The sequence below is a fragment of the Pecten maximus genome, chromosome 1 (assembly GCF_902652985.1).
Source record: "Pecten maximus chromosome 1, xPecMax1.1, whole genome shotgun sequence".
NCBI lineage: Eukaryota > Metazoa > Mollusca > Bivalvia > Pectinida > Pectinidae > Pecten > Pecten maximus.
The window spans coordinates 23,839,657-23,854,692 of NC_047015.1; the positions used below are offsets into that span (position 1 = coordinate 23,839,657).

General features: G+C 36.1%; 2 protein-coding genes across 2 annotated transcripts; both read left to right on the top strand.

Moving 5' to 3' along the window:
• Nucleotides 1–1,091: 1,091 nt before the first annotated feature.
• Nucleotides 1,092–6,800, top strand: LOC117328400. The gene is made up of 3 exons (XM_033885932.1): nt 1,092–1,196; nt 2,072–2,958; nt 6,046–6,800. Exons 2-3 carry the CDS (start codon nt 2,140–2,142, stop codon nt 6,718–6,720), a joined length of 1,494 nt encoding a protein of 497 aa, XP_033741823.1. The 5' UTR covers nt 1,092–1,196; nt 2,072–2,139; the 3' UTR covers nt 6,721–6,800.
• A 1,071-nt stretch (nt 6,801–7,871) lies between these two features.
• Nucleotides 7,872–11,621, top strand: LOC117328410 (tigger transposable element-derived protein 4-like). The gene has a single exon (XM_033885940.1). It carries the CDS (start codon nt 8,475–8,477, stop codon nt 10,110–10,112), a length of 1,638 nt encoding a protein of 545 aa, XP_033741831.1. The 5' UTR covers nt 7,872–8,474; the 3' UTR covers nt 10,113–11,621.
• Nucleotides 11,622–15,036: the final 3,415 nt, after the last annotated feature.

A 15,036-nucleotide genomic window follows, 5' to 3' on the forward strand; every position in this document is an offset into this window, starting at 1 on the left:
GGAATGTCTGCTAATATGAATACCATCATGTTATAAAGCTCTCTCACTTGGTCAGTCTAATTGTTGGACATTGTTTTGCTTTTTCACACACGACGACGCTGTTGTGTGTGTGTCACCGGTAGCTCGGTAGAAACCACATCAACCAATAGGATGCGCCTTTCGTTCTCTATTATAATTCGAAAAGACCTACAAATACGACACAATACAATACATTTTTACTCTCGCATTCATATATATAATATAGTACTAAAGACAACTCGCGACAACCAAGGTTCTGGACCTCCGATAAATACAGAGACGTATATTGTTTTATTAATTATAATATAATAATATTAATATGATAGTAATATATTAATATGTATCAATTATATTATTCGCGCACGTATATAATGTACAATACTGCTCCTGTATGGGTAGTTCATAGTACATGTATATCTGTTTTAATAGTCGATACAACTGTAGGTGTACTAGTAGCGGCAGTGACAGATCCTTCTCTTACGAGTCGGATTGCAGAAATGACTTGGGTAGGAAGTATTTACCCATAAGTCAGAATAGTGGCGGGAATATAGAGTGCTTTATTCGTGCAGAGGGACAAGTCCAAAGTCTACGAGGCCTACGTCATACATACAACTAGGTCGGAATGTTGAAACGGAACATAACAACACAGTACATATACATTCTAAACTGATGACGTCACATACCCTGTTCACAACACAGGGACACCACACATACACACAGTCGTTACTAACATAAATACACATACCTGGGCTACATTTGCTTACTGGTCGTAAATCGATAAAATCAGAGACATGCGTACATGTACTAACTGACCAAAAGATTAATAGCTTTCCGCCACTTAAAACACCATATCATATATCGGGTAGATAAATTCTTAGCAGAACTACGCGAGCTTCTACTATGTACATCTTTCTCGAGCTTTACATTTACTGCTTAATGATACATAATGCTGTTGGTATCGCTTTTGTTTTTGGGAAGCGAATACGAATTTATTTTCTATATAAACAAGAAACATGTTTCAACAAGAAATATGATAAGGGAAAGCCATTTAATACACGTTCGATGTACGTACGTAAACAGATAGGCAATAGGTATATGCCAGTTCAAGTTAAACATGAATGATTACATACATGTACCTTGTATCTGACACAGGTGATAATATCTACACCGGACTCGAGGTAGGGTGTTTCTCTGTCGCTATAAGTGTCTATGTCAGTGTTTACTTATAATAATTATTTAAAATATATATTTCGGCTCCATTTGCAGCATGTGATTATTTGTCAGAGCAAGAGAAGCATAAAACAATCAACTGATTACTATTGTATATTTAACCACAAGGGTATCATACGATGTTTGTTTACATTTATTGTCCGAGTATATATAGTCACCTGATTTGGTTGCTACAGTCTTGTACATAGATGTATGACACGAATCTTGATATGCGTTATCAGGGACTCTCCATATAATTTTGAATTCATCTTTTTATACCAAAGTTTTGAATACTTAGTCATAATAATTCATGGATAAAAAGTGCAAAAGAATAGTTTCGATATCGTATTCGCCACGTAGTAATTGTCTGAACAAGAACAACCTAGACCGTTTAGGTAAAACAATTTTATGTTATTCAGTGGGTGAGACTAAGTTCGATGTAGACAAACCATTATACACGTGGGGCTACGTCAGTTTGAAATTAAAACGGAAATGACTAGTATGTACATTTTATCCGCCGCTTGTACAAATCGGCAAACCTCGGCTGATTCAAATACCCGGCACTGAAACCTCTATCACTTGATCATGCGGAAATTAACCTTTAATGTTTTGCTAATGAAAAACATAAGTATTCGGCATGTGATTGTAAGGAAAATCAAATTTTCTAAAATACAACTAATGAATAATTGAATTTTAATAACACTTTTTATTAATACAAACCACAAACGTTTTACACGCCATATATTTCTGTTTTATATTGTTAATTATCCAACTCGCTAATACTCAATAAAATTATCTTCAAATTTAACGTTTTATATATTCTTTTAACCTATTTTTGTTTTAGAGGCAAGTACTTGATCCAGTTTAGATGTGAATGGAAAGTTGACGACACTATTGATCACATACATCACAATGGCCACACCAGGCGACGTCAGTACATCGCTTGATGAGAAAAGTCTGAAAACAACTAATGCAAACCCTGTAAATAAAATAACTGTTATTACTATGAATGTAAGCGGTCCGTATGCCGGGGATGATTCTGCTCGCAGTAGGAGAAAATGTATTTCTGACGTTGTTTGGGCTAATAATCCACACATCCTCCTAATACAAGAATTCCGATGGAAAGGAATTCGACGGAAGATTTGGGAAAACACTCCTTTACCTGATCGCTATACATACACTGGCAACACGGAAGCTAGTATTATATACGATACCGAACGTTTGTGTTTGGAAGAACCAGCAAAATTACAGACAATTTTGGAAGAATTAAAAAGAAAAAGAGAAATATCGGAGGATTTTTCGCCTTTAGCACGTAGTTGTATACGAGTTTGGAAAACAGATGCATTCAAAGTCCTCGTTGTGTCATGGCATGGTGTACATAGTCGTATTAATAACGAAGAAAAGAAGACGCAGTTCAGAGATCTGCAAGTGTATTTGAAGAAGCTATCTAAAGAAAAAGAAGCTGCTATACTTTTGGGTGGTGATTTCAATATCAACATTTCCCTAATCAGAAGTCTTGTCTTCGAGAATTTTACCCTGTATGAGTATAAACCGTCAGAGCGACGAAGCGGAAAGGTTATAGATTATTTTATAACTTCTTCAGAATTGGATCTTACAGATGTTCGGTATATCGACCTTGTCAAAAGGAAAGAAGATGAAACAACAAAGGACCCGCACGACGTGCTGGATCACGATCCAGTTTCCGCTATTGTGTCCTCGAGCACGGAGGAGGTGAGTATACCAGCAATAGCATCCACACTAAAACGGTACTCGCGTATACACAAGGGCACATGGTGTTATCGCGGTCCTAATTTTACCACAAAAAAAAATAATAAAAATAACAATGATCTAGTTTTCTAAAAAAAAAATCTCTATAGTAGTTAATTTCAGTTTTCTAATCACTCCACAACCCGAAGTGAGACCAACTACCAAATTAGATTGAAATCCGAATATATTTCGGCTACTTCGATTCCTTCGCTGGAGAGATTAAGAGATAAAGATCGAAGTATATCATGTCGGGATAAATAACTGAAATTGAATTACCAATAGACTTAATTTTTGTAAGAAAAACAGTACAAATATTATTTGATTACTTACACAATACCTTGAAATATGACGTTCCTTCGCATTGATTTGTGTAATCGATAAGTCCAATGCAAAACAAAATAGAACCTAGTAATTTATAACTGCACTGTACAATCACAGGTAAGAAATGATCATGGAGTCAAAGAGAATATCTATTGTGGAAGACAATTAGGTTTTATTAACTCCGTTGTCTGCGTATGATAGTTGAGTGAATGGTATGTACTATCATTGTAGAACGTTACCCCAACTCATTGTAAGTTGTTCAAATGGTAAAGTTGTTTCGAAGGCACACCTTAAATGTAACAGTCCCATGCAAAACTATGGAAGTGAGACGTCACAAATGATGTCAGAAGTGGGATTGAAATGTTTGTATCAAAACCAACAGTTCAAAACTTATAAATAAATGTCTCAAAAAATATCAAACAGTTGAAATATTTATCCTTTTTTTATGACAAAGTATTTAAATAAAAATGAATGATTCGGTTGTAAAGTATGAGCATAAGCATGTAAGTGAACACTCCATCTTGTACAAAGTCTAGATGGTTATCAACTAGCTCATAGTCCAGAAGACATAAAATAACAGAAAAAATACATTTTGGGTGAGATTTGAATAGTGAACATTTCGCTATATTACGTCAGAAATATATGAGAACTCTACCTGACTTGAAAACTGCGTAAAAACGTGAATAGGGATATTAATGCACTGACATTTTTCAATAAGCAAGTAGGAGGTTAACTATTTTAAGGATCATGAAACTACTATTTACATTTCTCATATAAGACCAATACTGGAATATGCTAATGTGGTATTGGATAATTGCCCGAAAAACTTAAAAGACCTCGTATCATATTTTGTACAAAGAATTAGGATGGGTAACATTAGAAAGTAGAAGAAAACAACACAAACTACTGTTGATGTACAAAATTCTCCATAATGAATCACCAGATTATTTGAATGATATTGTTGAACCCTATCTCCATGATCCAATCCTATCTGGATATCCACTTGGATCAGTTATACTATTTGATCCACCTTTATGCAGAACAATGAATTGTTTTGATAGTTTCTTTCCTTCCACGTTTAATGAATTCAATAACATTGCCTCTAGTCTAGAAAATGTTCACTCTATATATCAGTTTAAAAAATTAATCCCTCAGCACCATATCCCAAATTCAAATACTACTGATGTTTTCAAACTATTAGAAAATCGAGAGAAGAACATTCTTCTCTGTCAACTAAGAAATAATGCTAGCAATCTTAACTTCGATCTCTTCCAAGATTATCTATCCGATTCACCCATGTGTTCTTGAAATGTTAGTATTGAAACTACATATTTTTAAAAATATCACTTTTGCTGATTTGACCAATCAAATTAATGATTAGAAAATATCAAAATAATTGACCAATCAGAAAGCCCGACATATATGTCAGCACCTGGACAGGGGAAACTACTCTTTTGTTTACAAATTATCGCTGTAGTCCTAGTTAGCATACGGGGTAGGGTTTTCGTTGATAAAAAATGTAATAAACAGAATATCTAACAGTGTCTTCAGTAATACCAAATATTTTGATAAATTTTCACGAGTGCGCAGCACGAGTGAAACATATCAAAATATTAGCCACACGAGTCATTACTACTAGTATATCACAATACACAAAATGTACATCATTTTTTTATGTGACTCGTGTGGCTAATATTTTGATATTTTTCACTCGTGAAAAATTATCAAAATATTAGCCCCACTCGTGAAATATATTTGGTATTACTGAAGACACTGTTAGATATCCTCTATATACGTATCATTCTCTGTCAAAATGCTAAACAAGTCATTCATCATGACCACTTACTACTAGATTTTTTTCTCAATGGCTGTGGAAATTGTAATGAAACTGAAAATTTAGCTATTCTTTCTGCAGTGTCTAAATACATTTCTGATTCAAAAATATTTAAATTATATACTTGGTAACTTATAACCATATTGGTATAGTACATATACAAAATGTTCATGCATGTTGGCATGTTATGATATAAAAGACATACTTATATCTATTGTTATTTACTATTTATTATTTTTTCCTTTAACAAAATATGCATGTGTAGTGAGATATACAAAAATGATGTACATTTTGTGTATTGTGATATACTAGTAGTAATGAATGAATTTTTACAAAGATAGAATATGAACAGTATAATCCAGATAACACTGGATCCTCACATAAATGTATGGAGGATACGAATTACTTGTAATGATTATATGGGGCAAAGAAGTCATTCAAACAGTTTAAACAATAAGGTTTGTTAAATTTTCGAGGCAATCCGCCCCTTTATCAAAACACAAAAAAATACAAATACAATCACATAATATATATAAGATGTAGTACTTCTAATTCAAATAAGTCAAGAATATTTTTTTTCTCCACAGTCTTGAATAAATAGAAGGTATCTGATGTTTTTCGGCCTGCTATGGGCCGACTTTACATTCTGTAATAGCGAAAAAGGGGGGGGGGGGGGGGGGGGGGGGGGGGGGGGGGGGGGAGACGGCATGCTCTCGGGTCGACACTTTCCAAGTAGTATCGTCGTGGGGATAGAAAACGCACATAAGGAAAAATCGATTATTTTGTGACATACCTGAACATACAGGGATACATGTCAACATACATAAACAGTTAAATCCATTCACTTATAATCCAACTTCAATCCATACTCAAGAATAATTAAATTGTTCTTACAGAAAACTAGCAAATGCAGCGGTCATGCGACAGCATCTACATCACGAGAAGAACTTGACTTAAGCATAGCTCAGGGGTCTAGCATTGGTATCGACGAGGACAAAGCGTCCTTGGAGGATTCATCTTCCCGCAAAAAGGACGAAACTGGTATTAGGATCACACTGGTCGCGGAAGACGAGGGTGAACCCCAGTGTTCTAGGACAGCAGCAACATCACCTAGAGAGGACCACAGCACCGCAGCGGGGAATGAAGAGGAAGTCACGTGTAAACCCACAGATAAAACAAACTTAAAATTGACTGATATGATGGAACTCCATTTACAACGGTTAATTCTGAACATTGGAGGCACAAGCTTTGAAACTAGTGTAACTACCTTACAACAGGATCCGCAGGGACTACTAGCAAAAATGGTATTGAAGAACTCGCCTATGAAACCCTACAATGAAGACAAACATCACAAAAGTTATTTTATTGATAGGGATAGCAAACATTTTCCATCTATACTTAATTATCTCAGGTATATAGGACAGGGTGTCACAGCTCGAGTACTACCATCAGACAATATCGATTTGGAAGAACTTCTCATTGAAGTCAAATTCTTTGAGTTACATGGATTAGAAAAACTTGTAGAGCAGAGACTGAGAGAGAGAGGGGGGACTACTCGTGATGCGGACTAGAACACACACACAGAGAGAGAGAGAGAGAGAGAGAGAGAGAGAGAGAGAGAGAGAGAGAGAGAGAGAGAGAGAGAGAGAGAGAGAGAGAGAGAGAGAGAGAGGAAACAAAGGAAAAAAACCCCGTGCACATTGTGGTATATATGTCTGTAATAAAGCCATCATTTTACATAAACATAAACTGCCAATTGTAAAATTGAATGCATTGTGCTATACGTGTGTATAAAAACAACATATGTGTGTGATTAGATCATATTTGTTCGTACAAACAACATCTAGTAATTGACACGTTTTATTTTCTGTGTTATAACCAAATTTGACTTGAAAATCAAAATAATTTTGTAATTCAATTAAAGAGATAATGGCTCTCTTACATCAGATGAGTAGGTAATACATGTCAAATGTGTGATGATACTTACATTGTAAAAATAAGTTCATTTGCATGTTTACACATTGTCTTCATTGACAAGAATTTTAAAATAACACGACTGTCTTATTGTGACCAAAATTCATATCACATTTTCATAACATTATACTTTATGACATAGTTAACTTGAACCCTTCTTTCCAAAGCAGTAAACATGTATATCAAATATATAATATATTTATGCATTCGCAAGAATAATGTAAATGCATATATATGTATCAAGGAAATATACAGTACATGTAAATCACCTAATGAATCTCGCATGCAATATCTATTTAATCGTCTCATATATCCTGTATTACTCCATGTACAATATTAATGTACGTCTTTGTTCTAGCTATAGCTTATGGTGAACAACTAAATTTCTGGTTGAAATCCAGGAATTTTTCCTTAAAATATATGCATGTATATTAATTAAGAAATCACCACAGAACATGTTCATTAATCTTCATATTATTATTATTATTTTATAAATTTAATTGTTAGTTTAATTTCCATCGGTATAATGCCTCTATGCTCTCATACATGTACCTTAATTTCATACATGTAGGTACGGTGTATCCAATGAATTGTGCAGGTAAATGTCAATCAAAAGATAATTTAAATATAAATACAGTGGAACTTCGTTAACTCGAACTCGGATAAACCGAATACCCCGCTTAACTCGAAGTACCTCGCCGGTCCCGGCCGAATTCTCTCTTTATCTTAGTAAAAAAAAAACTCGGATAATTCGAATTCGGATAACTCGAAAAACTCGGATAATACGAAGTAGAATTTGGTCCCAACAATAAAAATCCTACTTGAAATGTTCGAATAACTCGAAGTATCATTTTTGAGTCTAAAAAAGATCGTTGGTAAACACCGACATTTTTTCAACATCAAATTTCCGGTTGTTATCGGCACTTCAAACCTACCAATTATTATATGCTACTTAAAGTTCTCAATAAATTAATTAAGCACATTCTCTGTGGAATCGTATAATAACAACTTTCGATGATAAAAAGTACTGATTAATCATACATCAAGCAATTTCCTTAGGCGGTCGCCGAAAATAACACACACCGCAGTCAACTCACCTACCCGCTCGCTCAAGCGGAACTAATCTCTGACACGCTACACAGTTAGAATCACAACCTTGGGTCGATACTCGGCTAATGTTTTTACAGGTGAAGAAATAAAACAGTTGCCGGGTCCTATTAAATCGTTCAATGACTGAAACAATAATAATTACTGCTGAGGTGTTCAGAGTACCTCTGCATTGAGGAGATGTCATATGTAATTTAGACATAAAAGAAGGGGTGTTTCTCTGAAAATTCATACCCGTTTCGGAATGTCGAAGTCAATTGAGCAATCCAAGGAAGGACCCGGTAATCCCGGGGGGATAATTGGATCAATTGATAGGAGGAAGACCGGCGTGAAGAGGAAGATGACGACATATACAATTGAGACGAAGTACCAGGCCATCTTAGCTGTAGAGAGGGGAGACAGGTCAAAATCAGACATAGCGAGAGAATTTGGTATTCCATCTAATACCTTGTCAACATGGTTAAAATCAAAAGAAAAGATCGTGACTATCTACAGCAACAACGGACTGAGTCCCGCTAGAAAAAGGATGAGAACTGCGAAGTTTGACGACATTGAGGCTGCTTTGTTGAAATGGTTCACCCATGCCAGAGATCACAATCTTTCCATTTCCGGTCCGATGCTGAGATCTAAAGCCAGCGATCTCGCAGAGAAGATGGGAGAGCAAAACTTCGCCAGCAGCACAGGATGGGTCGACAGGTTTAAGGAACGACATGGCATCTGTTTTAAGAAGATCTGCGGCGAGTCCAAGTCTGTTGATACCTCAAGCGATGCCATGCCAAAGTGGGCCGACGACCTCTCAGAGTATCAGCCGAACAACATATTCAATGCAGATGAAACCGGCATCTTCTACCGATTACTACCCGACCGGACACTCGACTTCAAAGGGACCGACTGTCATGGCGGGAAACGAAGTAAAGAGCGCCTAACTGCCCTCGTATGTGCCAACATGACCGGTACTGAGAAGCTCCCCCTGTTCATCATCGGGAAGTCGATCAAACCAAGATGCTTTAAGAATGTGAGCTCGCTACCAACAGAGTATACCGCAAACAAAAAAGCATGGATGACCAGAGACATTTTCACAGACTGGATCCGTAAATCTGACCGGAAGTTCGCCAGACAACACCGCCGCATCGCCATGGTGATAGATAACTGCCCTGCCCACCCAGTGATTAAAGATCTACGAGCCATCAAACTCATCTTCCTGCCTCCTAACACTACCAGCAACACCCAGCCGTTGGACCAAGGAGTGATCCAAAACCTCAAAGTACACTACCGGAAGCGCCTACTACTACGCCACGTTAAAGCCATAGATAGATCACAGGTACCAGAGATATCCGTACTCGACGCCATGAGACTTCTATCACTCGCATGGGGATGCGTCACAGAGACTACTATTCGGAACTGCTTCCACCACGCAGGTTTCAAGACCGATGCTGACCCAACTCCCATCTACAGTGACGATGAAGATGACATCCCACTCGCACACCTAGCTAACCTACCAGTTCCTTTCGATCGATACGTCTCTGTAGATGCTGATCTCCATACTAGTGCTACTATGACAGATGATGACATCGTTGATGAAATCCTGCAGCGTAAGAACGACAACACTGACGACTACGCTGATGCTGAGACTGCCGATAATGATGTATCCGTACCACCAGAACCCACTACCGACATGACCACGGACGCTTGCGCCCTACTCATCCGTGCGTTGGAGACTCATCCCAACGATAATACTTATCCTCTCCGACACATCAGACTTTTTAACCCACCTTTATGCAGAACTAATAGCTACTTTGATCGTTTCTTCCTGTCTATGTGCCGCACAGCTAACAACACAGATGCTAACTACTCTGATTATCCCTCACTTGCAAGCTTTTAACAAAGACTAAATAACAATAACACATTGGAAATTGAATCTGTTAAAATCTTAAAACTGAAGGAACCAGAAGGGCGAACATAATTTTAACTCAGCTTAGAAATTATTGCAGTGATCTAAATTTTGATTTAAACCAGGACCATTTAACAGACAATCCATTATGTAATTGTTCATATGACCGTGAAACAGTTTCTCATTTTTTTCTAGATTGTCCTCTACATAATGATTTGCGGATAAATTTGTTTACTTCCCTCAATAATTTTAATATTGACCATAACAATATTTGTATTAACATTATTTTAAATGGATGTCCTAGGTGTGATGGAAATGTGATAAGTAATACTTAATGATGTCCAAACTTTTACAGGAAAATCTCATCGTTTTAACTTATATAAGATCTAAGAAGCCATCATACTGTTCATCTTGAAAAATACTACTTCTTCATGAAATTAATAATTTTTAACTTAAGTTTAATATCATATATATATATATATATATATATATATATATGAACCCAGTTGAACATAGCTGATATTTAGCTGTCATTAACTACAGTATTATTAAAATTACATAAATTATATGCATAGAAAATTCCTATACAGTTCAGGTGGTGATGACCTGTGCAATATAGGCACATGGACTTTTGGTCTAGCCACCTGTTACTGTCTCTATATTAATTAACTTTGATGTCTACAATTGTTTATTTATTTCATTCGGAACTGAATCACTGTTATATTTGTTTATATTTATGTTAAAGTGTGTATGTGTGTGTGCAAGTGCTTTATGTAACATATTCTGTGTTTATCTTGTGTTGAAAAATAGTTACTTCCCTTAATTCCTTTGTTTATATTATGTATTTCATTTCAAAATATTTAGACCAATTAATTTAAAAGATTGTAATTATATTCGATCGCTCAATCCACCATGGAAATAATTTATATAGGCTTGCCTGTTATTCGATCCAATGCATATTAACATCATGTCAGTAAAATTTGTTGAAATGAGAGAGAGAGAGAGAGAGAGAGAGAGAGAGACAGAGAGACAGACAGACAGACAGACAGACAGAGAGAGACAGAGAGAGAGAGAGAGGACTACTCGTGTCGCGGACTAGAACAGAGAGAGAGAGAGCCAATTTCTGGACAAACTTTGTTTTCTCTTAGATAAAGAAATCACAACTAGTAGATTTATGCGAATAGTATTTCCTTATTTATATACAAAATATCTTCCTTAGATATATCAGTAAGACAATATAATGATAGCATGTGCGAATTGTTCATGAAATACATTTGTATGTCAATAAAACATGACAGTGTCGGAAACAGGAAGTAAGAAAATGAGTGTAAATCGGATATGACAATGTTCTATGTCCGGATGTGAAGGTGCGGACATAGATCAAAAGAACATGTACGGCAACCTCTCGATGGCATTTACAATGCCAAGGTTTTCGATTACATATCTTCGAAATCAATTCATATTTGAAAATAAACGTGTATATTCTAGCCATCTCGACAACCATCTTGTATTTCTTTTTTCAAAATAATAAAAAAAATGCAAGCAGATAGGTTGAAAGAAATAGCTGACTTATCAGCGGGCATGTTACATTATTTGTTATTATGAAACGCCAAGGAGATCAATACGAAATGAAGAACACATACGTTATAGCCAGTGAAGGAGTTCAATTTAACCTATACTTGGTTTATCTGATAATACATGTAACCTTATACATACAGAACGACGATTGTTCTTAATTCAAATGTTCCTAAATGAAAAGAATATTAGTCTAGTTTCTTTAATATTCCTTTAATCAAGGAAATTCCTAACCTTACAATTATACACAGGAACGCATTACAGAATCTATTGAGGGTTCGGTGACGATGCTTTACTATGAAAAATTTGAAACCGGGACATGGTATCATAAAATATATGTTATATCTTTGATAAGGGATACATACGTCTATGTCTTAATGGAAACCAACTCGGTCAAAAACGTTCTGTTAAAATTTGGCGATTTTTTTCATTATTTCACTCTCAGCAAAGTTCCAAACCTGCATATAAATTCGACAATCGATTTTGAATAAAATTTATGAGTTGTATTGTAAAATTGAATCAGATGTGAAGATATTTCTCGAGATATTTTTGAGAAAGGTTCTTATTGTTAATTTTTAACCAACGGGACTTGCTACGAATTCCGAACCAACGGTCCATATATCCATTATATGATATACAATGTAAGCATATACCTGGAACGTTGTTTAAGAAATCGTACCCTGTGAGATTAACCCCTTGTTTTACTGGTCCCGTTCGTCTCCACGTTCCTTGATAGGTCTACTTCAAAATGAGAAATGTTTCATAGAATGTGAACCAACCGAGCCGAGTTACACAGGATGTACATACCCTGACAATGCACAGATATGCATGGGTTTATCAATATCAAATGCCGAGAGGTTTTCCTGCCAAGCATTGGTGGCCCGGTAACATTATACTGACAACGGGCGAACCAGTCAACCGAATCCTAATGTGCTGAGCGCTAAGCAGGAGTAGAAACTATCATTTTAAAGACTCTGGTATGTCACGGCCAGGAGACAGAACCCAAAGCCTTCCTCAAAGGGGCAAACACTAAAGGCCACAAGTGAGGCATAACCAAGGAAGCCATAAGAAGAAGAAAGTAGTTCAGAAAGAAGAGAAGATAAGATACCAGTCGCCTCTTACGATCATGCAATGGGGCAACAGGTACAATTTTGATATCCTACCTGCATGGCTGTTGTACACGCGTGCATGGTATACTTTCCAGGGCTCATGTATAAATAGAGAGTGTAGCACCGCATTCAATATTGTACTTAGTAGGTATTTATTAAGCTATTCAGAAAAAAACAAGGCTATTCTAACATATCATTATTAATGTATACATTCTATCATTTCACAAATTTTTACGAATGGCTTTAACACCAGGGTTTACAATAGGTCTAACCGGTAGATGGGAGACAATTAACATTGATCGTGACTTTTCAAATTTGTTTCCCTTTCATTTCAAAAATACTTAATTTTCTTCAATTCTATTCAAAAATACACAACTTATTTTTAGCACTGCATTATTTTAGTAACAAGCATCCATAAAGAATCGTCAAAGGTTCAAAACAGAGAAAGATGAAATCTAACAACTGGGATCAGTTGTAAAAAGACAAAGAATGATAACATAATTGCATCACCATTCCAACTCAAAATCGAGAACAAAATAAAGATTTCGATTCAAACCTTTGAACAATAACAAGGGGAATAAAACAAGGTGTTCCAAAAGAATATGCGTCTTCTGCTTTATTGACGACACCCGCCATATCAATCTAGGTAAACTTTAGGTTATGTTCACATTCTTAAAAGGAGAATTAAGGTGGCGATAATGGAACCGCATATCAACAAGCATCGACAACGCCTGTCTTTATACCGCTTAAGGAAATAAAATTGATTATTTTCAAGATCACGATGTTGACAATAACACCCCATAGTCTTAGATAACATCTTTCGAAACCTTGTGTTGTTATTTTCTCCGTTAGTAGTCGACATCCATGATGGAAGGGGGAACCAAATGGGGCTAACACCGTCGGTACAATCTAGTAGAATCGGGGATGCTGTTATTTACAAATGGAAAATTATTAATTTGATAAGTATCACGCTTATGATACAGTTAACTGTTTAATTGTAAGCTGTCCAGGTTGCTTTCACTCAAAGTGAAGGAGAGACAGAGAGAGAGACCCTGTTGCCAAAACATGCAGATTTCCCTTGTTTATTGGTGTATCATATTGCCGCTCAGTGGTTTTGAAGTATGGTTTATATAGATGAGCAGGCCTATAGATGGGTTGGGGATAAACTTGATATTTCAAACCATAGAGAATATATATATCTGTAGATTGATAATCAACAAGATGAAAATTATAGTGGTCTGTAAAAGACCAACTCATATCCATGCTAATTTACAAGTAATATTTATTAAACAATACAACGTCCAATCTACGGTTTTGTTATCATGGTCATCTCATGTGGACATGTTCTCGATACAGTTTGAATAAAACCTATTGCTGATTACATACCTCCCAAGTGCCCAGAGTGGCTGGTGATCTCTCTTTAGATCTTCATTCATAAGTGTACTTTAATATCAGAATCTATAACAATCACCTACTCAAATAATCACGTAACCAACTGTAATTAATTGCTTTGCAATAGTTTTCAAACAGAGTTCGTGTGTTTGGCGTTTTTCAAGAAAGGCAATCAGGTTTTTGAAAACAGATGTAACTTGATTACAAAGAAATTGACTGACAGTGAGTGTCACCTGATGGTTTCTATGTGTTACGGTCTGGCCGCACTGACAATTATATCGCCTTATAACAGTACAGAATCGTAAATACGCCCACCACTAATAGTAAAACACCTTTGAAATATCTTACTCCATTTTTCTAATATCTAACTTTTAAAATACTGAACGGTCGATTAAAGGGAATTTGTGCCTTACACCTCAAAGCTAATTACAGACACACTGTCAAGCAGAGAAAATGTCAGAGGCGAAACGTGCCGTTAGTGGTAGCGTAAAAACGAGAGAGCAGATTGGCCATAGCGTTGTTTTTACAGTCAGACAACAGGAAGAAGGGAATGCAGTAATTGACTTGACAAACGATCTAATAATGATAGATAGCGAACACTACATTCGATAGTAAAACATGAATATATAACGAGCTCCTGATCGGTTATCAATTAAAGTGGACGCTTTATAGTGAATTAGGAGTGTTAATAAAGCCAGCAGATTCCGTCTGGTGGGAGTTGTCACCTAATTAGACACAAGAACATGACCGATTTGGGAATTTACTGCATAACAATCCTACCAAGGAATCTCCAACTCGATACCATTGATGTTTGTGTAGATTTCCAATTTCTTGTGGAT